The 26,949-nt window shown below is 40.8% G+C and overlaps 1 protein-coding gene across 1 annotated transcript in view; it reads right to left on the reverse strand.

The window, feature by feature from the left end:
• Positions 1-26,949, reverse strand: part of CDYL2 (chromodomain Y like 2) — a 182,852-nt gene that overhangs the window by 50,997 nt on the left and 104,906 nt on the right. Inside the window, exon 2 of the mRNA XM_077133104.1 lies at positions 11,288-11,879. Coding sequence (XP_076989219.1) covers positions 11,288-11,879 — 592 coding nt within the window. The remainder of the gene's footprint in view (positions 1-11,287; positions 11,880-26,949) is intronic.

The following is a 26,949-nucleotide window of genomic DNA, read 5'->3' on the forward strand; positions in this document are numbered from 1 at the left end:
CTTATGAAGTATTCATCCAAAAAATAAGTGTTTCAACAGAATTAGATTAATCCTCAAATCTAACTTCCAGTTCACAGGAAGCACGGGAAACAAAAGAGCCAGTTCACTGACACTGTAGGGAAACACTCTGCCCAATCCAGAAGGTGGGATATTCTCTAGGACAGGACATGACATGGCTGCAAACTCTCTAATACGTCATTGTCAGGAAAAGATGAAGAGGGAAAAGGAGGAGAAGAAACAGAAGGAAACGGGAGGGCTGCTCTAGTTGAGAATTAAGTGACATATCTTGATGTAGTGTATGGGTGCTGACCAGACTCTGACTTGAACAGAGGGTCATAAAAGATATTTTAGAGACAATTAGGTAAGTCTGCATTAAATTCTGAATATTGGGCAATATAAGGGAATTACCGTTGACTTTCTTAGGTGTGTGATAATGGTCAGAAAGAGGAGAATGTCCTTTCTTAAGAGATGCATGCAAATATTTAAAGGTAAAGTGTCATGGTGGGTATAATTAACTTTAAAATACTTCAGAAGCAAATATGGCAAAATTCTGAACTATATGTCAAGTCTAGAAAATAGGTATACAGATGTTCATTACAATTCTCTCAACTTTTACGTATATTTGAAAATTGCCATAAGTAAAAAAAAAACAACAACAAAATCACAGAGTTAGAAGACAAAGAAGGAGGAAATACATACATGCCACACTCCCTCCTAAATTCTCCTTGCCTCTGTGCCTCTGGAGCCTACTGTCGCCTTGCTGAGCCCTCAGCCTGGGGGCTCTTCTCCTGGATGTGCCCACTGCTCCCTCCCTCACTTCCGCAGGTCTCGCCCAAACATTATTTACTAAGGCTTCCAGGGAGCAGGCAGGTAAGTAAGGTAAGAGAGGAATCTGGGCAGCCTACAAAGAATGGAAGTCTATCTGCAGAGCTCCCCAGAGGAAAGAAGATGACACGGGCCAAGTTGGGATTTTGTTATTTCTGTCTTTTCTGCCAGCTCAGTTATTTGGGATCAGAAAATCGTTGGGAAAGAAAAAACCCCAGTCCTTGCATTGATAATCTACATGGCAGCTGCTCCCCATAAGTGCTGCAAGGGTTCGACCCCCAGACATCCAGGCATATCCTGCAACTGACCCCAACTCACCTCTTGGCAGTCACCTACCCTTTCCTCCAAACAAACCAGTCGCTTGCACCAAACTCACCTCCTCACCCAACTGCCCTGTACTTTTCTCCTCTATCACTCACATCACATTTACCCCCTAGGTTTCTACATTCTCTCCAGTCCCAAAAGACAGGAACAGATAACCCACTAAAGAGGACAAACTAAGTAAATACGCACATGGACAAAAAGCTCAACCTCAGTGGTAAGAAAAGAAATGCAAATGAAAGCCATACAGTATTTCTTCTTTATTCCTATTAAATAATGTTGACAAGATGATGCCAAAACTAGAAATGATATGTTACTGGTTATCATCAAATATTCTTTTTTGGGGGGGAGGGGAAGGTATATGGCAAAATTACCAGTTTAAGTAAACCAGTGTTAAATAGAAATACAGATATGAAGACACTTGTCCAATATGGAAATAGCTATTTGTTATATTAAGGAGAAAGGTCAAAATGCAAATGTTTTCCTATGAAATGTTTTCTATACACACACATATACAAACACACACACACACACAAAGATGAGGAGCAAAGCCATTTTCCTCCACGTGATTACAATCTGGTAAGAAAGTTGAACAGCATATGATAACAGCAGTATAAAAACACAATTTTAAAAAGACCCTGATTCCAAAAAGTAAGCTGGGCTTTGAAGCTCTACCATGTTACCCTCTGTGGGTCCATGGGCAAGTTGCCCAACTAATGTTTTAAAGACTCAGTTTCCCCATCTGTGAAGTGGGGATGAAAGATGACCTACTTCACACAGTTGCCAGGATTATCTGGGCTATGGCATGTAAAACCCTCACACTTGAGACCTGACCCAGCATGAGGGTTTAATAAATATCAGGTGGTGATACCACTGCAGTTACTATCATCACTGGCAGCAGTTTCAGCCTTAGGAGGGCTTGCAACAGCTTTTCTAAAATAACTGCTGTCTTGTAATAAATGTCACAATGAAATACACTGTAGAATTAAAACATGCTTTGTGCCGTGTAGGAGCTTCCTGCCTCCTCTCTTTGCAACTGATAAGGAAACTTAAGTCAACTTCAATGATCACTAGTTGTTCAAAACCCACATCAAGCCTATTATTTCGTTTTAACTTATTTTCTAATCCAACTGACAAAATTAATGTTTCCTTGTTACCAGTCGGTTTCTTGCTCATTCAAAAATAAAAACCCATCTGCCTAGAGTTTTTCCCCCAAAAGCCCTCTACATGTCTGCAATAGGCTGAGATGTCCAGATAGTTGTGAAAGATGTTCACATCCCAGTCCCCAAAACTATAAATATGTTTCCTTACATGGCAAAAGAGACTTTGCAGATGTAATTAAGTTCAGTGTCTTGCGATGGGGAGATAATCCTGGGTTATCCTGGTGGGCCAACGGAATCCCAAGGGTCCTTATGGGAGGGAGACTCAGGGTGGTGGTGGTGGGGGGTGTCAGAGACAGAGGAGATGTGACCATGGGAGCAGATGATGGAGTGAGGAGGCCCCGAGCCAAGAAGTGCAGGCAGCCTCAGTTGGAAAAGGCAAGGAGTGGATTCTCCTGGGAACCAGACAGTAGTAGCAACCATACCAGCCCATTTCAGACTTGTGACTTCCAGAATGGAAAGATAATAGATGTGTTGTTGGAAGCCATGAAGCCTGTAGTACTTTGTCACAGCAACAAGAGGAAACCAACGCAGTGTTCTCTGGCCCACTGAGGGCCATCTTGATTTTGTAGAAAAGAGCTTGGGCCAAGGAGTCACACTGTGGTCACATTTCAGCTCCACCTCCTGCTCCACCCAGACAAACTCAAGTGATGGCCTGCTTCTCTTCAGGCATCCCTTTCCCCTTGAAGAAATGGAGGTGGTCAAAGTCTTGAAGTAAGTGCCTTTGTGGACAGCACCCAGAGATTCCTGGCCCGTGGCAAGCACAAGGGTCATGATAGCTATCATTCTTATGCTACTTGTTATGTTCTAGTTTTATTCCCTTTGTTTAAACAGTTTTATTGGGATATAATTTATACGCCATAAAATTCACCCATTTAAAGTGTATAGTTCAGTGGCTTTTACTATATTCACAGAGATGTGCAACCATCACCATAATCTAATTCCAGAACATTTTCATCACCTCCAAAAAGAAACCCATAACCATTATCAGTTACTCCCCATTCTCTCCTCCCCTCAGCCCCTGGTAACTACTAATCTACTGTCTGTCTCCGTGGATTTGCCTGTTCTGGAACAGTTCATGTGAATGGAATCATACAATATGTAGCCTTTTGTGTTATAACATATATTAGTATTTCATTCCTTTGTATGGCTGAATCATATTCCATTGCATGAATATACCACCTTTTGTTTATCCAATCTTCACCTTTTTTTTTTGGCCATATCTTTTGGCATTGAAATACATTTTGAGAATTAAGGGAGTTCCCCTTAAGATTTATAGAGGGGTGTGTGTGTGTGTCTGTGTGTGTGTGTCTGTGTGTGTCAGGATCTACGGCACAGAGGCAAATCATGAGGACTGGCCCTATCTCTCTGGAGCCACAAGCCTTTGATATCTTTGGTACCACTCAAGATATCTCAAAGGAAGGCCCAGGGATGCTGGCCAGAGCATCACTCCAGGACTCTGGGAAAGGGCTGTTGGGTTCAACCCAAATCCCCAAAGTGTCTTTCTTCCTTTATAAAACTAGTCACAACTCTGACAGCTTAAGAATAACCAGACCAGCACTTCAAACCAATTCCTTCCCTTGGCGTTGAGTCTTAACCTCTCTGTACCCCAGTTTCCCCATCAATAAACAAAATTAATAACAGTGAACCTTGTTATGTTGCCATGTTGCTTAGTTGCTATGTCAGAGGACCACTGGGGGGATTAAATGATATCAAGTACAAGAAACACAAAGAGCAATACTTGGTCGACAGCTGGAGTTCAAGAAGTGTTAGCTACTCTTGCTGTTGCCGCCACCAGCACCACCATTATCCAATCACCAATGAAGGCTCACTGATGGATGAGCAGTGGGGATGGGGTGGGGGACGGTGGCATGTGGACATGGTGGGGAGGGTCGCTCCACAGGAGGGCAGAGGATTTTATCACAGACCCTTGGCAAACTGATTTTTATTGTTGTTTTGAAATTCTATATGAACACCACACCCCCCACTGTCTACACCGGTAGACACCCCCTCCCAACCTGCCTTGGATCACCACTGATAAATGGCAACATGGAAACAGTTTCTCAGACTTTTCTGAGGTAGTCGAGAGAGGAAAACAGAATCTGAGCTGGCAGGGAAAGGAATTTGTTGATTTCCGAATCTCGAGAGCAGTCAAGATTCCATAAGCCTCCTCTGGATGCCAAATTCAAATACATGAGTCAGGAATTAAGTGGGTTGAGTCGATTTCCCCCCTCATCTTGCCTTACGTCAAGCTGCTCCCGGTGAAACAGTCACTTTTTCCATCCCTCTGGCCTCTCCACACCAGCGTGGCCAAGTTGGACAAGTCTCAACATTACCACATAAAAGGATTTTGCGTTCATTCATTAGTACCAGTTACTCACTGGCCACACTTTGAAAGACAAATCAGAGAAACCCTTTAGGCTTTTGTTGCTATTATCAGTTGGGAAAATGACCCACTTTTGAAATAACAACAAGATTGGTCAAGGTTTGCTAGCCTTGGAGTGGGCGTCTGAAGACTGTAAAAAGGACAGTTGTGCCCAAGGAAATGGATACCTGTGCTAACAAAACCATGTGGGCACACCTCATGGCTTTTCTATGACTCACTAGGCATCAGGGCCACTGCTTAGGACACTCAGAGCTTTCTGAGCCCAGCTGTCCCTTGGCCTGAGAAGCTGTGGTGAGTCCGACAACCCCAGAGGTGAACTGGGGTCAAGTTGAGGGCAAGGAGTGAGAAGTCTCAAAAAGTCACGATTTTGAGGAAGCATCAAGACTGTAACAAGCCCATAAAGATTATGGACAACTTTTACAACTACATTCCTTAGTGATATCAACCCATCATTTTTCCTTCTCCTCCACTCATTGTCTGGTTTGGAAATCCCAGTTATACCAGCCTGGGATTATTTTTTTCTGTTTTCTGTTCTCTACAACAGTTTGTCTAAGGTAGGGATTACCTGTCCTAGAATGTTTGGTAGACTTGCCTGTAAAACCATATGGGCCTCGTGCTCCTTTTTCCTGCTTTTTAGGAGAGTTATTAAATTATGGCTTCAGTTTCTTTGTTACTGCTCTGCTTGGGTCTTCTACTCCTCCTTGAGTCTGTTTTAGGTTGTATTTTTTCTAGGAAATTGACAATTTTATATGCATTTTCAAGTGGGTTGGCAGAGTGTTGGTCATCTCAGGCTTAAAAGTATTGTATCCTTCTGGCAATAGATAGGGATCGTGAGTCAAAGAAGCTGACCCGACCCCAGGAGTATTCCCTGCTCCCAGTCAGGTCACATTTTGTCAGTTATCAGGGTTTAGGAACTGCCAGCTGGGCAGTGGTTTAGAGAATCAGCTTTGGAGTCAAATTGCCTGGATTTCTCCTCTCTTCAAACTGGGCAAGTTGTAAGATCAGTCTCGTCCTCTAAAAGAGGGATAGAGTAACAACAACAGCTGCTCAGAACTCCCAGGAGGGTCACAGGAAGAGCTCTGCAAAACCCAAGCCCTCATCACATGAAGTTCCTACACTCATAAACCTTCAACTTACAACTTTTCATCTCATAAACTCTGAACTTATAACGTCTCATAAATAGAAACTCAAGGTCCAGAGCAACCATGCTTCAATCCTCCCCAGCCACCACTGCCACTCCCAACCACGACCCATCATTCTCATCTCATTTTGGTGCTCACTGGGCAAGAGCTGTGGTTCTCAAAGTGGGGTCCCAGGCCAGCAGCATCCCTCACCTGGGAGCTTGCTAGAAACACAAATTCTCAGGGTTCACTCCATACCTAGTGAATTAGAGACTGAAGCATAAGGCCCGGCAATCTGTAATTTCAAAAGGCCTCCAGGGGATTCTGATGCAGGTTCTTGGTTTGAGAAGAGGACATTTCCAGGCCTCCAGGGGATTCTGATGCAGGTTCTTGGTTTGAGAAGAGGACATTTCCAGGTTTCAGCACAGTTCAGCAGTGTTTTTTGAACACTTAAAATACTGCACGACATTTTTGTAAACCTACAACGTCTTAAACAAAAAATTTTATATATATATATATATATATATATATATATAATATATATATTTATATATATTATATATATATATATATATATATATATACACACCCTTGAAGGCTTTTTAATTAGCATAAGGGATATTAGAGATAATCTTCTTCTGGTGAAAGGACTGATTCTGAAGACTGAAAATGTGAAGTATTGTGTAGGTCCTGTTATTCTTGCATGAAGGAGGCACAAGAATCTGGCCAACCCAGCTTTCTAATGCCAGGAATACAGCTTTCAATGACCAGCACTCCTGGGTCCTCCACTGTCCCTCCAGGGTACCTGAGCTGACCACAGGCTAGGCTGCCTCTGGGTGAGACTTCCATGCAAGGACAGGGAGGTGTTGGTGTGGTCTTAATAATAAATCATTGATTGTTTGGAAGAATTTGGTCTAAACCTTGCTTTCATTGTAAAACACCTTGAAGTGAGAGTGAAGATGGGGGACAGGACCTGGAGACCCCACCCTACCACCCCCCAGCTCTAACCATGAGAGGCTATCAAAGAGTTTGTATTTATGAGCCTTTATAAATTCAAAGACTGTCTAATGAAAGCTGACATCGGGCAAATGGCCAAATTTTCAGAGGTCTTGTGGCAAGACAGGTGCTCCTAAATCCTAGCTTTGGTATCATCCCTTAAAAAAAGAAACAAAAAAACATGGCTAACTCCATCATGATCCATAAAGGTTAAAAAAAAAAAAAAGTCATCTTAAAAGCATGAGTAGGAAGAGAAAAACAAGCATTATAAAAATGAAACTTGAGATGATTTTTTAAAAAATCAATGAAGAGAAAACGACAAATGTGGTCTTTTTGTGTGGGATGACTCATTCAACAACAGGAACGACTCTGAAAACACTGAGTCACGAGGGTCTGAGCGGGGCTGCCCATGTGACATTCACCATCACAACGCAGGGGCCATGGTTCTCAAAGACAAAATACACGTGACCATGGGCCCCAAGGCCAGCACTGACAAGGCATGCCTACAGGCTTCACAGGCGCTCAGGGGACGCTGGCGCCTCTGTGTCGTGCAAGGGCTTAGAGTGAAACGTCTGGATATTTCCATGGGTTAAAGGCTCTTTTTAAACTGTAAGGAAGCATGATGCTGTGACCTATAAAGACAACAGAGCTGCTAGGAAGCTCTCCTAGTTGGGACCCTGGAGGGGTCAACTAACCCAATGGGCTTTTCCGTACAGGTAAATGCAGTGTGTTTTGAAAAAAAGATGACCATTAGAAAGCTCATCAAAAAGGAAAAGACAACAGGTCAGGTTTTAAAACTCTGAAGGACCGATTCATATTCCTACTTATGAGCTTAAGATTCAAACAATAAAAGGGTCTACCAACAAGTGGATCAGCGAACCATCTCTTGCAACAACACACAACTGCAGGAGCTACTCTACAGACCCAAGGTTGTTAAATTCAGCTTTTACAATAAAACCCCCTACCCCCTGAGATTCTGATTCATTTGGCTGGAGTGGAGCCCATTTTTTTTTTTTTTTTTTTTTTTTTTTTTTTTTTTTTTTTTAAAGGAAAGACAGAGAGAAGGAAGGAAGGAAGGAAGAAAGGGAAACATTTTTAAACATTTTCTTGTTTTATTGTATTCTGTTTCTCCGTTTTTGTTACATGGGCTGGGGCCGGGAATCGAACCGAGGTCCTCCGGCATAGCAGGCAAGCACTTTGCCCGCTGAGCCACCGCGGCCCGCCCAAGGAGCCCATTTTTAACAAGCTCTCCAAGGGGCCCTAAGGCACATGGTCCCCAGATCACAAAGCAGCTGGTCATAACTGAAGAAGAATCAGAAGGAAGAGCAGGGTTGCATTGCTGCAAACACTTCATACACACTGCTGGGGGAAACACAGCCTGAAAGCAAAACATGCCCGCCACGGCCCCGATTTAGCACTTGTTCCCACAGCACAGATCAAGGAAGTCAGCAGTAAATGAGTAACAGGTTACGTAAGTCACTTTTCTGTATGCAGAACCTTAATTCACCAAAGAGAAGTCAAAACCATATAAAAAGCAACAGTCCACCCCCAAAACAAATGCTGCGCAAGCATAGCCAGGATCTCCCCATCCCCTTCTGCCAGGCAAAGATGAGCCTCCCTCTGCTCTGAAGAGCTGTGCTGGCAAACCCTCATATCCACCAGACCTGGAACCATGAGTTGAATCAGGGACAGCGGGGGGGAAGGGAAGGGATGGGACTAGGACACTGCAGGGGTCCATGGTGGGTGTGGACACTGGCATCATCAAGGCTTCCCTCTGGTTGAAAACATAGAGGAACCATATTTTGCTTGACTATCCCTCTGACCACTTGCTGGGAAGTTCTAGAACCAAAGCTCCCCAGGCTTGGGACTCGTCTAAGAACCCCAAACCACTCTTTGGCATTGTCCTATCTCTCCCTGGCAAAGATCCCTAATCTTTTCCTCTCCTTAGTTCTCCCAAGACTTGGATAATAAGCTAGTTCTTACTGGAGTGCTAAGAGCTGACAATGGCTTATCACCCCAATAATCACAGTAGACTCTAATACAGGTATGACAAATACATACCATGTGTGTCACATACAAGTAACTCATTCCACTGAGTCAGCCTCAAGAACTTTCTCAACACAGAGCCAGAGGCAGCCATTCCCAAATCAATGGCAACAACACTGCAAGTTCCATAAAAGAGAAGTCCTCAGCTATCTTATGACTCCATCCCAAGCGCCTTGTATGGTGACTAACCTTGAACAGGTGCTTGAAAGATAAATTGAATTAAATTAAGGCATGACATGAAACTTAATTGCCATCCCCATTTTACTACAGAGCACTTCTCAAAATGCACTAGAGTCACATGGAATGCTTGTGAAATACACATCTTCTGGGTAAATCAGACTCCATGGGGGTGGGGCCCAAGAATCTGCATTTCTAACAGGGTGCCAGATAAATCTTAAGCACACTGCCTTCACCTTCCAGGGAAGCCTCATGGACATCAACACTACAGGATGTGAGCCAGCAAAAGAGCTCTTTCCAAACACTGAAACAGATCAAAATACAGACAGGCACTTCATCTTCTCCACCCAGGCACTAGCCCAGGACAGTAGAGAACATGTAACATTAGATAAAATGAAGCAGAGAAGAGAGAGGTCTAGAGAAGCATCTTGGAGTTCACTAAACTGACCTCACAAGGCTCATCCTTGCCTCTGTCCCTTCACCCTGGTCATGTACTACCATGTCTCATTAACGAGTCGTGGATGGAGGCATCGGCAAGACCTAAGTATGGAGCACCAATGGCCAGCAGCTCTGCCTCACTGAGGAAGTTGCACAGGTTGCACAGGATGAGAGGTGCATCTTCATCTAGACTTATCTAGAAGTCTGGCCTCCCTCCTTCATGTTGCAGTCTGCCAGCCACAGTAAGCCACATGCCTTCTTCACGCCTCTCCCGTGGGCTCCAGCTACTCTTGAGGCAGAGTGGGGGCAGCCAACAGCCAAAATGCAGGAAACTATGCCCAGAGCCCTTCTGCCAGCACACGGAGAGCCAACAAGCTCCTCCGGCACTCTTTCCGAGACAGGGAACTAACTTCTCTGCTGCTGGCAGCTGTCACAGAAACATCAGACCCGGCATGCTGAGGCCAGCTCTCATTTACACAAGCCCATTTCTCCCCAAGTGATGCATTTTTAAAACAAACAGCTTTCATATATGTCAGCCGGCACAGTCATGACAGCATCAGGGACCCCCAGACGGAAACATGAGTCAATCTGGGGTAACAACTGCTAAAAAAATCCTGCTTTGGCAAAATTCCTCTCTCTGGAGGAAGAGAACCTCAAAGCAGGCTGCTCAGATTCCCAGGCAGCAGCCCCTGAAGACACTGCGCTCTCCCCAGCAGAGAATGCTCCAAGCACACTTCACTCTAAAACAACCATCCTTCCGATGTGCCTCTGCCTCCGCCACCTCTTCCTTCTGTGAACTCTTCTGGATAATTCCCCTCTGAATTCCAGCTTCCCTATTTCCTCCCACACTCTAATTCCCCACGGGGTGCCTGGACACTCTGCTCTGTTGGGCATGTGTTGTCCAAACTCACGCAGGATTTCCTGAGAGCCTGAGGTTCAGGGTGCTGGCAGCTGAAGAGGACAGTATCCAGGTAGACATGGGGGCACAGGTGTCTGAGAAGCAGAAGAGTGCATGCAACTGGTTCTGATAACTAATTTAGAGAATATGGGCCCAAAGGATCCAATTAAGGAACACATGGACGATTAAGGAAATGTCAGGTTAGGGACCTTAAACTGCCTGGGTCAGTGACTCTTCTTTTCTTAATTTTGCCTGTAGGGACTTAGGAAAGAGGGAGGAATTCCATGATCTTTGCTATATTCCTTCCAGAGATGGAGTAAGAAGGTGAAATTAAAAGAATTCACTTAGGAAACCTTTAGGACCTAATATAGAAATGTGGCCAGATGATCCAACCAAGCAACGGATGAAAGGAAAGGGGCTCCAGCTTTTGGACTGGTTGGAGAATTCCAGGTCCAATCTAAGAAGGAAGAGCAGACCCCACCCGAGACCCCATCCTATGGGGGCATGATAAAATTGAAAGCCAAGGTTCTGAGAGCTGTGTGTTGCCTTGTAAGGTACTGGCCCTCTGGGGATATGAGTCTCAGGTCCTGGTAGAGGAGAACTCTGAGCTGCCCTCTGAGAAGTGTCTTTGGAGTGGTTACCATGACCGCGGGTGCCTCAAAGCACAGTCAGCAATTTCAGACTCATGAGAGACCCTGGTGGCTGCACCAACGGCTTGGCCTCCCCACATGCATAGGTGTCTGTAACCAATGTGGGCATAGGACCAAGTCCACATGGCCCTGGGTACAAGAGACGAAGGGACAATTACTGGCTAGCTAAGTCAGGGATGGGGGTGGGGTCTTTAGGTTTCCCTAGGCTGCACGCAAAGCCCCCTGTCCACCAAGGACAGGGCCAAACCCAAGAAGGAAAAGCAACATACCAAGCCCGTTCTCGGCCAGGGCTGCCTGGCTGACGTCACAGTCCCCCAGGTCTTGCTCTCCAACAGGATCACTCAAATCCAAGTCAGGCTGGTGGGACCCATTTCCAAAGTGCCTCTCATCCTTCTCTGAACCAGCATCCCCATTTTCCATCCCATTCTGAGCCTTTTTCAAGGGCATTATCTGCAAGCCACTGGGGGTAGTCCTGTAAGATACGGTCTTGGTGGCCCTGTCGCCTCCCACGGGGGGCTTTGCCGAATACCCCTTTTTCGTCTTGGACAGGGAAGGATGTATCCGCTTCCGTTTATGGGAAGTCCCTTTGCTCTTTCCAGATTCGGAAGGTCTGTGGGAGAGTTTCTCAACTGACGCCCCTCGACTGTCACGCGGGGGCTTGGAGGCACTGGCCTGCTTCCCTGACTTGATCCTCTTGTCTTTGGACACATGCAGCCCGTTGAACTCATCAATAAACTCCTCACAGTGCAAGAGGTGATGCTCCGGCTCCCACGTGTCCTCTGTGCTCCCATACCCCTTCCACCGGATCAGATACTCCCATTTTCCTTTCTTGTTCTTCCTCTTGTCTACAATCCTTTCAACCTGGGAGGTGAGATGAGAGAACCAGAAAAGAGAGAGAAAAGAAAAAGATCAGTCTGGGGGCAACAAGAATATCCTGATGGGGGCGTGACCCATTTGATGTCTGCAGCCAGCCCTTCCGGGAGCATCCAGGAAGGCTGGAGTATTTTAGGACACCCCTGAACAGAATCAGAAGCCCCCAGACCTGTCCCATGATAGCACCATACCTGGCTGCTGCCATCTGCCTGTCCCCCCAAGACATATCTTGGTTGAAACTGTGTTGCACACTTTCACTACAGGTCTTTATTCTTTTCACTGCACCAAAATAGACTCATTTTCAAAGACCAGTTGGTATGGGTTTTTCATCCTTAGTTATAATAATAAGTGACATTTATTGAGCATTTATGTGGTAGATGTTATGTTAACGCATACGTATGTGTAATAACACTAATAATTAGAAACATTTGTTGAACATTTACAAAGCAGGCACTGAACTAAATGCTGGGCATACATTCTCTTGTTTCATTTTCTCCAGGCAACAACCCCATGAAGGTGTCCTTCCTATTCCCATTTTACCAGGACTCAGGGAGATAAACTCAACCAAGTTCCAAAGCTGGACCCACTCTCCTATATTCTCTTCATCAGAAAGCCATACTAACTCTCAACTACATGCAACTTCCATATTGACCAAAATGGACTTTGGTTGACAAGGTCCAATCCCCCGTTTTCAGCTCTCCCAGCTTCTACAAGATGATGGGTAACGTTTTTTGAAGGCCCAATCAGTGCTTCACATAACTCCATGGGTTACTCACATTTGATAGATTAAGGACTTGAGTGTGAGGTTAACTCATCTACAATCCCCCAGCGATTGCAATGAGGTGGAGCTGGGATTCTAACCCAGGTCTATGTGGTTCTGATGCCATGTGCTACTGTCTAGGTATCTTTTAAAGTAAGAAAACCTCTCCTGTCTTTATTTCCCATGGGGAAAAAAAAAACACAGAAAAATCACTGGTGATACTTGGTGAGAAGTATGCAAAAGTTCACTTTTTATGCTTTCAAATTTCCTCAAGGTTTGATATTTTTAAAAGTAAAAATAGGGAGAAAACGCCCAATGCTCTACCAAAATAAATCTAAATTTCAATGAAAAAAGTAAACAAAAAGAGGCAAAAGTTTATTATATATCAATGACAATATAACCCACTTTTCTAGAATGGAATTTTAAGCACTGAAATTAAGTAGTAAGTGGGAAAATATGCCTTCGGATGTCGTGAAAAGAAAAATTATATGGGAGGTGTTCTAGTTTGCTAGCTGCTGGAATGCAATATACCAGAAACGGAACGGCTTTCAAAAAGGGGAATTTAATGAGTTGCTAGTTTACAGTTCTAAGGCCGAGAAAATGTCTCAGTTAAAACAAGTCTATAGAAATGTCCCATCAAAGGCATCCAGGGAAAGATACCTTGGTTCAAGAAGGCTGATGAAGTTCAGGGTCTCTATCTCAAGTAAAAAGGCACATGGTGAACACAGTCACGGTTTCTCTCTCAGCTGGAAGGGTACATGGTGAGCATGGCATCATGTGCTAGCTTTCTCTCCTGGCTTCCTGTTTCATGAAGCTCCCCAGGAGGCATTTTCCTTCTTTATCTCCAAAGGTCACTGGCTCCTGGACTCTGCTTCTCGTGGCTACGTCATTCTGCTCTGCTCTCTCTGAATCACTCTCATTCTCCAAAATGTTTCCTCTTTTATAGGACTCCAGAAACTTATCAAGACCCACCCAAATGGGTGGAGACATGCTGTCACCTAATCCAGTCTAACAACCACTCTTGATTAAATCACATCTCCAGGGAGATGATCTAATTACAGATTCAAACATACAGTATTGAATAGGGATTATCCTGCCTTTATGTAATGGGATTTAGATTAAAACATGGCTTTTGAAGGGGACGTACGGGTACATGAAGATTCATTATATGACTCTGTTTATTTATATATGTTTGAAATTTTCCATTTGTAAAATAATTCTTAAAGTGGGATTGTTTTACAAATGGTTTGTATACAACAGTGGCTATGAAAAATAATTTCATTGCTTTGCATGTAACCAATATTTAAATAGATAGACCATATTGTCTTTGTACAATACTGCCTCTTCAGAAACCATTTTATTTCCTTAATGGATTTATCTCAAATTTCTATCAACATTTCTTTCATTATAAAATGTTTTATAAACATCAGTTCTAGATTTATGTCATAATCTTGAGATGTATCATACAAACTCTATAACAGTTTTTTAAAAATAAAATCATGCCAATGCCATCCAACCTCCAACCTTTGAGCCAAGGAATGGGGCTAAATGAGCATTCATTTACAGTGATGTTTCAGAAAGCCAAGAGGGCCTATAGGAGATCCTGAAGCTGTGACTCACAGATGGAACTTTTCACATTTTGAAAGCTTTCTAGGGATAAGGCTTCTGCAGGTTTACAAAGAAAGGAAAGTGAAGAAACAAGTTGGCAACGTCTGAAATAGCAGTATTCCTGAGGAAACAAACCTAAGAGCAGCAAGAGCAAGTCCAGATATTTCTTGGGAGCTAAGGAATGTGTGTTTCCCCAGGGTAAAGCTGAGAATGATATTAGAAAAAAAGCTAGCACAATGGATGGATGGATGGATGGATGGATGGATGGATGGATGGATGGATGGATGATGGATAGACAGATAGATGGATGGGTGAAATGGTGAGTAGAGAGCTGGGTCCATGAATGGATGAATGAATGGCAGTCACTCATCAAAAGGAGCTTAGTATTTAAGAACACAGGCTTTGTGGCAAAAATATCTGGTTTAAATGATGTACTTTTTATCATGAGACTTTGTGCAAGTCAATAAACCTCTTAGGGTTTTGGTTGATTCATAAAATAAAGGGGAGATCACAGAACCTATCTCATAGGTTGTTGTGGAGAACACATGAATATGTAACTTTATATTTCACAATAAAAGTCACTTAACTTCGTATATGACCTTGACCAAAAATCTTGCTGGTATCTAAGGACAGCTGCTTCTCCACCCTGCAGAACATGTCCCCCTTAGGATAATCAATTGCTCCCTGGGAAAAAGAGAGAGCTCACCCAATTAGGTGAGTCCTTCCAGGAGTGGAAGATGGCTAACCGTAGAAGGAATGTTCAAGAAGCAGCAGAGTCAACAAAGGAGCAGAGTCTAGATGGCTATTTCGGGTCACACTCAGGGAGAGCTTGGTTTTGTTTGCTCCCAACCTATTTAGCAAACTCTTCCTAAAGACCTGAGTTGGAAGTTGCTTTATGGGGGAAAGGAAAGCCACTTGGTGGCCTGTGTCCTGTTTCCACTAAGTTAACAATGAACACTATCAACATGGTCATCACTAATAGCCTGGTGTTGGGGAAAAACTTCTGGTTCTGCCACTTTCCATATATATGGCCCCAGGCAAGTCACCCAACCTCTTTGGGCCTCAGTGTCCCCATTTGTAGTTACAGGGTTGTTGGGTGAACTGAATGGATTAGATATGAGGGAAATAACTTCAAAACCCAGAGCATTACAAGGAGATGAACAATAGTGAGCTTATATGGTTGAAACTTCAATTGATAAAAATGTTTTATATCTACTATTTCATTCACAGCTAAAAAATTCTCTTTCAGGTTCAGGAAAACAATGACTTTTTCTGAAAGACCAAAATGCCCACAAGGAGCGCAAAAGAAATCTGGTTCCTAAATATCCTATCACATCTTGATCTCTGTCATCCCCTGATACCTAATCTTCTTCTGTCCCTGGGTAGGTTTTTTGACTCTCCTTCCTTTTCTCAAGAGTGCCTCAAACAGAATCAGAATTCTTATTTGTTCTGTTGATTACAAACATGCAAGTTATTTAGGACTTGATCTTATGAGTGATGGCAACATTTTAGGAACCTTTCTTCCTCTAATATCCCCCAAACCTCCTCCACCATTTCCTAACTCCTGATAAAAACAGAGAATTGGCCAACCTGGTCCTGGTCACTTTGTTTCTTGATTCCCTACCCCCACCCCATCTTCACAGGCCATGGGCATTAGTTTGAACTGATATTTAGTTTGTCCAAAATGGAAACAATCTTTAATTTTTCTCCCTTGTACCTACTGACAAACACATGAATGATATTAGAAACTGCACATAAACTCACAATTGAAGATAAGTAATCCAAAACCCTGGGCAGTTCCTTAGAGTTTAACCAAATTGCTAATTAACATTTATTCTCAGTGATTCCAGTTGGTATCGAAGGTTACTGTAGGTGGGGGCAGGGAAATTCTAAACACTTATTACCAGTTTTACTATGATGGGTAGATGGCTGTCTCATTAGGAAGAATGATGACAATCACCTTTACTGAGTATATGCTAAGCTCCAGGAACTGTGTTAAGCCCTTTATAAGTTGTCATAGCTAATCTTACATCTAGCCTTTAAGTATTTTTCTCACATTGACAGATGAGGAAACTGAGGCTCAGAGAAAGTAGGTAACTTTCTGTAAATCACACAGTGGGTAGTTAAGCCAAGATTTGAACCCAGGTCCATCTGACTCTATGCCCCAGCTCTTAGCCCCCTACCCTCAGCTCACCAGTGATTAGAACCAATTAGAAAAAGGCAGGACCCAGCAAAGCACCAACTGCAGGAATCAGCAACACATAGACACAGGCAATGGAGAAAGGAACAGCTTCATGGAAGTCATTCAATCGAGAAATCTTGAATGAGCGTCTATATGAAAACCACTGGTAGACAATGGTAAAACCAAAGACCAAGCTAATGGGGGCACTGCCCTTAAATGAGTGAGCACATGCAATAAGTAGTCACAAATAATGATAAATATACTGAAGGAGAAGAGTAAAGGTGCTGGGAGAAAGAATGACAGAGGGTTTACTTCAATTGGACAGTGAGGAAGATTCCTATGAGAAAGAGCATTTTAAACTGAGCCTGAACTGGGCCTTCAGGGAAGGAGACAACTGAGACCAGTGAGAAGCCTTTTCAAGCAGGAAGAGGTCATCCCCCCTTCTCTTCACTTGTAGGCTAATAAAATAACAGCAACATCATCTGGCATTTATTGGGCATTTACTAAGTGCCAGCCACTGCTGTACACAATCCCCACTTATTAACTCAAACTTTGAAATAACCTAGTGAGGTAGGTCACTGCATTCTCCCTTTATCACAGAGAGGAAATGGAGACACCAGGTTAAATAACGTGACCAGAGTCCCACACCTAGTAAGGAGGAGCTATGAGCTATGAGCTCAGGGAGCTATGAGTTGGTCCCATGTGTCTTGGTTCATAATCCCAAGCTCTCTCGGACCATATAGTCTATGCCCTCCAGTCCATTCAGTGGTCCCACTCTGACCAAGGCTGACAGTATGTCCACAGCTGCAGAATCTTGCCCTCAACTCCTGCCAAGGGCATCGAATACCTGTGGCACCTTTAAAAAGTCTAGGATCAGCTTCCTGACCTTGACTCCTCTAGGGACCTAGCATACCATGGAGGCCTCCTTGCCATTCTGCTTTAATTCTTCATTGGTTCAAACAGCATTAGATCAACCATCATAGTTCATACCCCTCTTTCAACCAAACTATCTAAGTTGGTGCATACAAATTACAACAACTCAGGAATCCAGAATTACCCATCAAGGTCTACCAGTTCTTGAGGGAATGTCCCAAAACAGATGGAGCTGGATTGAGAAACTTTGGGTTGCCTGGAAATGTCTTGAAAAACACAGAGCTTGGACAAAAAAGAATAAAGAAAGCTGCCCCAGCCTGCTATCTGCCCATACATACAAAACAGCCATCCCTAGACAGAAACAACATAGTTCCCTGGCATGGGACCTCAAACCCCACATCCACAAGGATCTCTTTTTCTCTCCTTTCCACATCCTGGGGCAACTCCCTTGGGAATGGAGATGCAAAGACACCCCATTCTTACAACTTGGGGTACAAAGTCCTCAAGAGGGATATAGACAGGATAAGATCTGGGAGCAACTCAACACAAGCAGTTTCTGGTTCTTGAACACTGTGATTGCTTCAGATTATCTAGTCCAAGAATAAGACAAAAAGAACAGGAAACTCTCCCTGATCAGTCCAGCAAAATTACACCAGGGAAATAGCTGTCAGGCATAAGAAATTTGGCTCAGAACCCTGGAACTCAAGCTAACCTTTGGGTGAGGATCTGACTGGGGACTAAAAGGGATCCCCACATCCACTCAGTTGGAAAAGATTATCCCTCTCTTTAAGAAAACACAAACAAAACCTAGCAACATCATCATCACAAGACACATTTATAAAAATTTCTAAAACATAACAATATGATCATAACTAAAAATCCTCTGTAAAATCATACTAGTGATTTAGTATGTACTGTACAGTTTTGGACAATATTTGTGCTGTGTTTTCAAAGACTACAGAAAATGACTTCTGTTTTTAAGAGAGCAAGGGAGAAATGATTAAATGAAAACCCTTAGGCAGAGCTGCAAACTGAAATTAAAGATCTCATTTATATATATAAAAAAAAAGGTCATAAGAAAACCAAAGGAAAAATGCAAACAAAGAAATAAAATTTCTGTTGGAGCCAGGAAAAGACAGATTCAATACGTAGAAAGTCCAGTCAGTGATATAGACAACACACCTGAATACCTCTTCAAGAATGCAGAAGAAAAGGATGCACAGGCCTCAAAGAAAACATCAAGAAGAAACGAGGTCTCTGGGAGAGTTAACACAGAGCCAACCAATATAAGTATGACAGAGGGAAAAATGAAAAAGGGTCAGGAACACTAATCAAGGCAAAGTAGATGAAATCTATATGCCAAAAAAAAAAAAAATCTTAGTGATAGAGGGGAGATTGAGAATATATCAAACTTATTTCTGCCTTTGAAAATTTCTAGAAGTTAAACTTCCCACCCTCATACTCTACCCTCTCCATCCAAAATGGCAGAAGCAAGAGCAAATATCAGACAGAACCTCAGAGAATACAAAACAAAATTTGAAGAAATAAATATTGTGAACTTAAGAATTCTATAACCAGTCAAGGGGTCCTTTAGATGCGAAGGAAAGCATCTCATATGTCAGTGTACAAAAATAAACCTGTCACCTAAAGAGAAAAAAGACTCAAACTGGTACTTCAAATAAGACTTTAAACCTAATTTTTAAAATTTAAAACTCAAGAAGGTGAAATGAGTATGTACTAGGATTAATGCTAAACAACGAGAACAAATAAACATCCAGAGTGAATTACTGCAATTGTGATAAAATTGAAAGCAAATTTTAAAGGATGATTTCTATTTATAATGGAAAAACAGAAAGCTAAAATATTTAACAATGTGACTTTTAAATGCCAAGCTAACAAAGGTAGGAAATGGTCATATTTGAAAGAGTTAAAATGTACTGTATTGTTTTTGCATTTTAACACTGGAGAAACATATGCTAATGCATATTTTCTTTTTATTTTATATCAGAAAAGGAAAATTGTCCATAAAATGACATATATACACATGATCACACCATTTTATTCATAATGGACAAAACCTGGAAAAATGAAAATGTTTTAACAAGTAAATAAAGAAACTAGTATATTCATGAAATGGAACACTACTCAGCAATAAAACAAACAAACTACTGACAACACTCAATATGGAATATCTCAAAGGCATTACGCTGAATGAAAGAAGCTAGACAAAAACAATACATATCAGGTAAAGTAATCTAAAGTGATGTAAGTTAGATCAGTGGTTGCCTGGTGTGAATGGGGCGGGTGGATGGGGAGAGAATGGCTGCAAGGGGCATGCAGTAGTGATTCACGGCCCTCACAAGACTTGTTCAAGTCCCAACTCCAGTCCTGCGGGTGTGACTCGTTTGTAAAATCTTTGAAGAATCTATTAAGATGAGGCCAAATTGAAAGAGTGTGGGCCTTAGTACAGTTTGACTGGAGTTCCTATAAGCCAAGGAAATTCAGACACACAAGGACAAGCCACAGGAAGGACAGTAAGTAGCATATTGCCATCTTACAGAATGACAGCTGACCGACAGCCACCTGCCACCTGAATACTACAGACTTTGGAGAAGATCTGGCCTACCAACACCTCGATCTTGGACTTTCAGCCTCCAAACTGTGGGCCAATACATTCCTGCTATTTAAGTCAACCAGTTTGTGGAATTTCTTTATAGCCTGGGAAATCTAAGACAAGGAACAAGGAAACTTTCTGGGGAGACAGAAATGTTCTATACCTTGACAAAGGTGATCATGTACACATTTGTTAAAAGTCATCAATCGTCACACAGAAATCGTGTGGATTTTATTCTATACAAACTATGCTTCAATAAAGTTGCTTAGAAAACACACATGCTCTGAGAAATTTTAAAAGGAGGAAATATACATTTGAAATCAAATGATAACATAGAAATGTGGCCCACAGTGCAAAATACATTCTAAATGTGAAATTTCCATAAAGCATAAAATCCCAAAAGCATTAAATAAGAGATGAGAAACTAGACCAAACAGTATCATATAAAGAAAATGTAAATATCAGAATTCCATCAATAAAAGGTGAAACTTTCAGACGGAATTTAAAAAATAGTGTAAGACATACCTCACAATTTATGCAAAAATTAGCTCAAAATTAGTAAAGACCTAAGAGTAAAATTTAAAACTATGAAACTTCTAAAAGATAGGAGAAAATCTTCATGACCTTGGGGTGGAGATGACATTTTAGAAATAGCACCAAAAGCCAAATCCATAAAAGAAAAAAAAATGATAACTTAAACTTCATTAAATTATAAAACATTTGCTCTGTCACATACCTGATTAGAAAAATATTTACAAATAACATATACAAGAAAAGATATTCATTCAGAATATACAAAGAATCATAAAACTGAGGAAAAAGAAAACAAATGGCCCAAGTAAACAATGGGCAAGGGATATGAATAGGTACTTCACTAAATAAGGTATACAAATGTCAAATAAGCATATGAAAAGATGCTTAACATAATTAGACAGGGAAATGCAAATTAAAACCACAATGAGATACTATTATACATCTATTAGAATGGTTAAAATTAAATATATACAGACAATAATAAACCTGGAAAGGCTTTAAAATTAAATATATACAGACAATAATAAACCTGGAAAGGACACTAAGCCACAGGCACTCAAATTTATTGCTGGTGGGAACATAAAATGGTTCAGGCATTTTGGAAGAGAGTTCAGTTATCCAGCCTTCAACAATCAATTATAAAGCATACCAATAAAAAGTATGGCCTGGTCACAGAAGAAATCAACAGAAACTTTCAGTGAGGAAGCATACACATTGAACATACTGGAAAAAAAATTTAAATCAACTGTCTTCAACTGTCTTAAATACGCAAAGAGAGAAGGAAACCATCAAGAAAGAGCTAAAGAAAATCAGGAAAATGATCTATGAACAGAATATCAATAAAGAAAAATTACAAAATGCAAACAAAAAGAAATTATGGAGCTTAAGGGTATAATAACTGAAATTAAAAGGGGTTCAACAGTTGATTTGAGCAGGCAAAGAAACAATAAGCAAACTCAAAAATAAGTCTGTTGAAATGATTCAGTCTGAGGAGCAGAAGGTAAAAAGAACAAGGACAAATTAACAGCATCGAAGGTATCTGTGTAATGCCATTAAGCATACCATCATACGCATAATGGGAATTATAGACAGAGAAGAGGGATAGAAAGAGGAAGAAAGAATATTTAAAGAAAAAATGGATAAAAACTTCTAAATTTAATGAAAGACATAATCCACACATCCAAGAAACTAATACACTCCATGCAGGGTGAACTCAAAGAGATCCACACCATGGATTAGAATTAAACTGCTGAAAGAAACAAAGACAAAGAAAGAATAACAAAAGCAGACCTATAGAAGAAACCTATCATGGACAAGGGATCAGCAATAAGATTAACAGGTGATTTCTCATCAGAAACTATGGCAACCTGAAGTCAGTGGGATGCATATTTAAAGTGTTGAAAGAAAAAAAAACTGTCAACCAATTTTTCTGTATCTGGCAAAGCCATTCTTAGAAAATGAAAGAGAAATTATGACATTCCCAGATAAACAAAAAGCTGAGAGAGCTCATCACTAATAGACCTGCCCTACAAAAATGCTAAAGGAAATCCCTCAGACTGAAAGGAAAGGATACTAAACAGTAATTCAGAGCCATACAGAGAAATAAAGAATTCCTGTAACTATAACTACAAAGATAAATACAAAAGCCAGTATTATTGGTTTGGAATGTCCCTTTTTATCTCCTGTATGGCTTAAAAGAAAAATGTATGAAATGATAATTATGAATCTATGTTAATGGTCATACAAGGTATAAAGATATATTTTGCGGCAACATAAACGGGGTGGAGCTGTGCAGGAACAGATTTTTTGTATGCCATCGAAGCAAACTTGGTATTAATTAAACAAGACAGTTAAAAACTTAACAATGTGGATGATAAATACCCTAGTGCCCACTAAGTAAATATCTTAGTAGTACACAAAAGGAAACATAAAGGGAATCCATGTGGTACATTACAAGACATTGAGATGAGGCAATAAAACAGTCAAACGTCTAATGAATCCATTGAAAAGAAGATCGAGAAAATACAAACACAATGAATCATAAATGAAATGAGAATATAATAGATGTAAATTAAATCTTTTCAAAACCATGTACTCTAACATGGTGAAATCTTAGATGAAAGCCACATTATGAAATAATATATATTAACAAAAATGACTCAGAAAGATGATGAAAACATAAACAACTCAAAAACTAGGAAAGAAATATAGTTATTAAAGTTGAACACATAAAACAAATATTAACTATAAAAAGGATCGTTATTAACAATATCCTACAAAAAGGCTGTAATCCAAAAGAGATGTACACATGAATCTTTTTGATGTTCAAGAAATAGGTAATTCCTATACTCCAAAAATTACTTTAGTGCATACAGAACGAATGGTTTCCTGATCAACTGAACAAATCTAACACAAACTTCACAATAAGTCTTGAAAAAGACAACATAACAAAATTTATGGACCAATTTAACTGACCAATATGACTTAAACATTGTACATACAACTAGAAAATAGAACACAATAATATATTACAAGGCTAATTAATATATTAAAAGGCTAAAACATTATGAAGTGACAGAATGGTTATATTTAAAAGTCTGCATACAGAAATTTCATATTAACTGGTCAAAAAAGAAAAAAGAGACACTTTAATTAATGTTGAAAAGTCAGTCACCCAAATTTCAAATTCATTCCAGATACCATCCCTGCAAAATAGGACTAAAATACATAAGAAGAATTAAAACTACATCAAACTAACAGTATAAATATGAATAATTTGCTATCAGCTTTGCTCCAAAACAAAACTATATATTACTTTAAAATATGAAGTGAGTGCTCACAAAAACAAATACGTTTCATATTTCAAGAATATCTCAATACATTGGAGGGAAAAAATAAAAATCACACAGATCATGTTTTCTAAATTCATTCTAATAAAAGCCTATATCAACAACAAAATGAAAGAAAAAAAAATCTATGGACTAGCTTCCAGTTTTTACTTAGTATGTGAGGAGATAGAAAAAGCACTGCTACTCCCTTCACAACAACAACCAAAACACAAAAATCAAGACAAACTGAATGCTCATGACTTCTCCAGAAGTCATTAAACAACGCGGATTGAAGGGAATTCAAGTAGCCAGAAATCTAAGTTACCTACGTGGAAAGACAGAACACAAGCACTGATTTACCTGGGGCAGAGGCTCCCAGACACAGTTCTAATGGAGAAAATGAATAATGTAAGATTGGATGGGGAATTTCAGCAGAGAGAAGGAAACTATAAGAACCAAATGAAAATGCTAAAATTCAAGAACCTAGTAAAACAAATAAGGATTGTCTGTGGGAAATTCATCAGTAGACACAACACAGCTGAGGGAAAAATCAGACAATATGAAAACAGGTCTACAGAAATTAGCCGAACTGCAAAACGAAGAAAAAATTGGGGAGGGAGGAGGAGAACACAGCATGCAAGGGCTGTAGAACAATAGCAGGTGGTCTGACACATACATCACTGAAATCCTAGGAGAAGAATGAGAATGGTGAAAATAAATTTAAAAATGAAAAGCCAAGCATTTTCAAAATTAATGGTAGCAACAAAAGGGCGTGACCTTTTGATCAGATGGAGGTGTGACTTCATTAGCTTACTGGAGTCCTTTTTAGAGAAAGCTCAGAGCAGACAGAGATACAGACATCTGGAGATGCTTCAGATACCGACAGAGAGAGCAGACACCTAGAGATGGACGTTTAGAGACGCAGAGCCCAGCAGACATTGCCATGAGCCTTCCTATGAGATGCGAAGTGAGCCAGACCCAGTGTTGTGTCCCAGAGAGGCTAAGTGAAGGCCACAGGCACTTGGAGAGAAAACCACTAGCATCAGAAGCTGGAAGCAATGGAACCAGGAACAAGGATCAGCAGACACCAGCCACATACCTTCCCAGGTGACAGACATCAGCTTTTCTTGAGTCAAGGTATCTTTCTTGAGTCAAGGTATCTTGCCTTAGGTTGGACATTTTTATGGCCTTTGAATTGTAACTCGTAACTTTGTAAATTCCTTTTTAAAAAGCCATTCCATTTCTGCTATATTGCATTCGGGCAGCATTGATAAACTAATACAGGCCATTTCTCCAAATATGTGTAACAATACAAAGTGCACTTAATGCCTGGTTGACCAGGATGGTGCATGCTGCTCCACAGTGCTATTCCCCCACCTTTGATCAACTAGCAAAAACTGACAGAGCAATCTCCCTCAAAACTCAAGAAAGCAGCTAAATGGTTACAGTAATTGAGTGAGTGCTGAATCAAAAAAATGCAGCTTTAAAAGCAGTAGAAGAAGATGACAGAACCCTTGGTGGTCCCTCTTGCACCTTCTCTGCAGCACATAGTGAAGCCAGCCTGTGCTCCCACTATGGGTCCCTGCCCTGTTCCATAGGGTACAGAGTAACCCCTATGTGCATACTGGGGTACCTGTATATCCATGCCAATCTATCAGGTAGCAATCTGAAAGTCTGGGCCAGGAAACTCTTCTTTGGATCACCCTCCAGAAATTGTTCTGTAGGCAGAAAATGCTTGCTCACAGGTAAAGTAATATATGAAACAATTATGCCAACGTGGCTTGGGACAAAGTAATAGTTTTTCTAAATTGCCCAGGACTCGGAGAAAAGTCTATCTTATAAGGAGTGGTGAGGATATTCAAATTCCTGTAAATTGGGTAATTCTAAGGTTATGAGCAAGTACAAGCCAAGGACAAGATGCAAACACAGAAACGATGGAGGGGACCCTGCATTTCACTTTTGTTTCAAGTTGATCTTTTTGATAAGAGGGCTAATTCTGAAGGAAAGCACCAACAAAACAGAGCCAATTTGCAAAGACTGTGAACAGTTTCTTTTGTCTTGCATTGGTTTCTTTTGTCAGGTCCTGGCACTCAAGGAAATCTCTGTCATATCACTAGTTGGATATTAAAAAACAGCTCAGGGGGTACAAGGGTAATTCAGAGGTAGATTTCTCGACTGCCATGTGGGAGACCCGGGTTTGATTCTTGGCCCATGCACTTCTCAAATAAACAAACGAAAAACCAAAACAAACAAAATTTCATCAAATGATGGTGCAATAAGGGGACACTCACATGGAAAAAGAATGAAATGTGACCCCCGCCATACAGCATACAAAAAAAAGACAGCTCAAAGACTAAATCCCACATTAAAATATTAAAATGTACAATGTGTAGCAAAAAACTAGAAAATAAACAGGAAATGGTGAACCATCCAAAGGAACAAGATAAATATTCAGAAACCATAAGACCAGACTTCCAGACATTCCAAACCAAGACTTTAAAAAAATGATCAATATGCTCAAGGAGATAAAGGAAAACATAGAAAAGGAACTAAAGGATATCAAGAAAATAATGAATGAACAATACGGGAATCTCAATTAAGAGACTAAATTTTTTTTTTATAAAAGAAAACCAAATAGAAACACTGGAGTTGAAGATTAAAATCACTGAAGTAAAAAATTCCCTAGAGAGTTATTCAGCAGTTTGGAGCTGACAGAAGAAAGAATCAGTGAATTTGAAGACAACACAACTGAAATAATTCAGGCTGAGAAACAGGATGAAAAAAGGAGAACACAGCATAAGAGACACTGTGGGGTACCAAGCATACTAATATATGCATTATGGGACTCCCAGGAGAAGAAAGGGAGAAAGGGTAGAGCAAATATTCAAATAAATAATAGCTGAAAACTTCCCAAATTTAATAAGAGATATGAATATACACATTCAGGAAACCCAACGAACCCCAAACAGGATAAACCTAAAGAGACCAATGCCAAGACACAAAGTAACTGTTGAGTGCCAAGGATAAGGAGAGAGTTTTGAAAGCTGCAGGAGGAAGCATGTTATGAATAAGGGAGCCCCAATAAACTTAACTGCTGATTTCTCATCAGAAACTATGGAGGCAAGAAGGCAGTGGAATGAAATATTTAAAGCACTGAAAGAAAACAATTGCTAGCCAAGAATTTCTTATCAAGTGAAATTTTCTTTCAAAAATGAGGGAGGAAAATAAGACATTCCAAGATAAACAAAAGCTGAGGGAGTTTATAACCACTAGACCTGTCCTAACAAACAATGCTAAAGGGAGTTCTTCAAACTGAAAGGAAAAGACACTAGACTGTGGATCAAAAAGGCATAAAGAAATAAAGATCTCCAGTAAAGGTAACCATAGTCACAAATGTCAAAAGATGGAAGCAAACCAAGCATCCATCAGCAGATGAATGGATAGACAAAATGTGCTATATACATACAATGGAATGTTATTCAGCCACAAGAAAGAATGAAGTTATGACATATGCAACAATACAGATGAACCTTGAAGAGGGCATATTAAGTGAAATAAGCCATTCACAAAAGGATAAATATTGTATGAGCTCACTGATATGAAAATTAGAATAAGCAAATTTGTAGACCAAAATCTAAAATACAAGTTATCAGGGTGTG

The sequence above is a fragment of the Tamandua tetradactyla genome, chromosome 16 (genome assembly GCF_023851605.1).
Source record: "Tamandua tetradactyla isolate mTamTet1 chromosome 16, mTamTet1.pri, whole genome shotgun sequence".
In the NCBI taxonomy this organism is placed as follows: domain Eukaryota; kingdom Metazoa; phylum Chordata; class Mammalia; order Pilosa; family Myrmecophagidae; genus Tamandua; species Tamandua tetradactyla.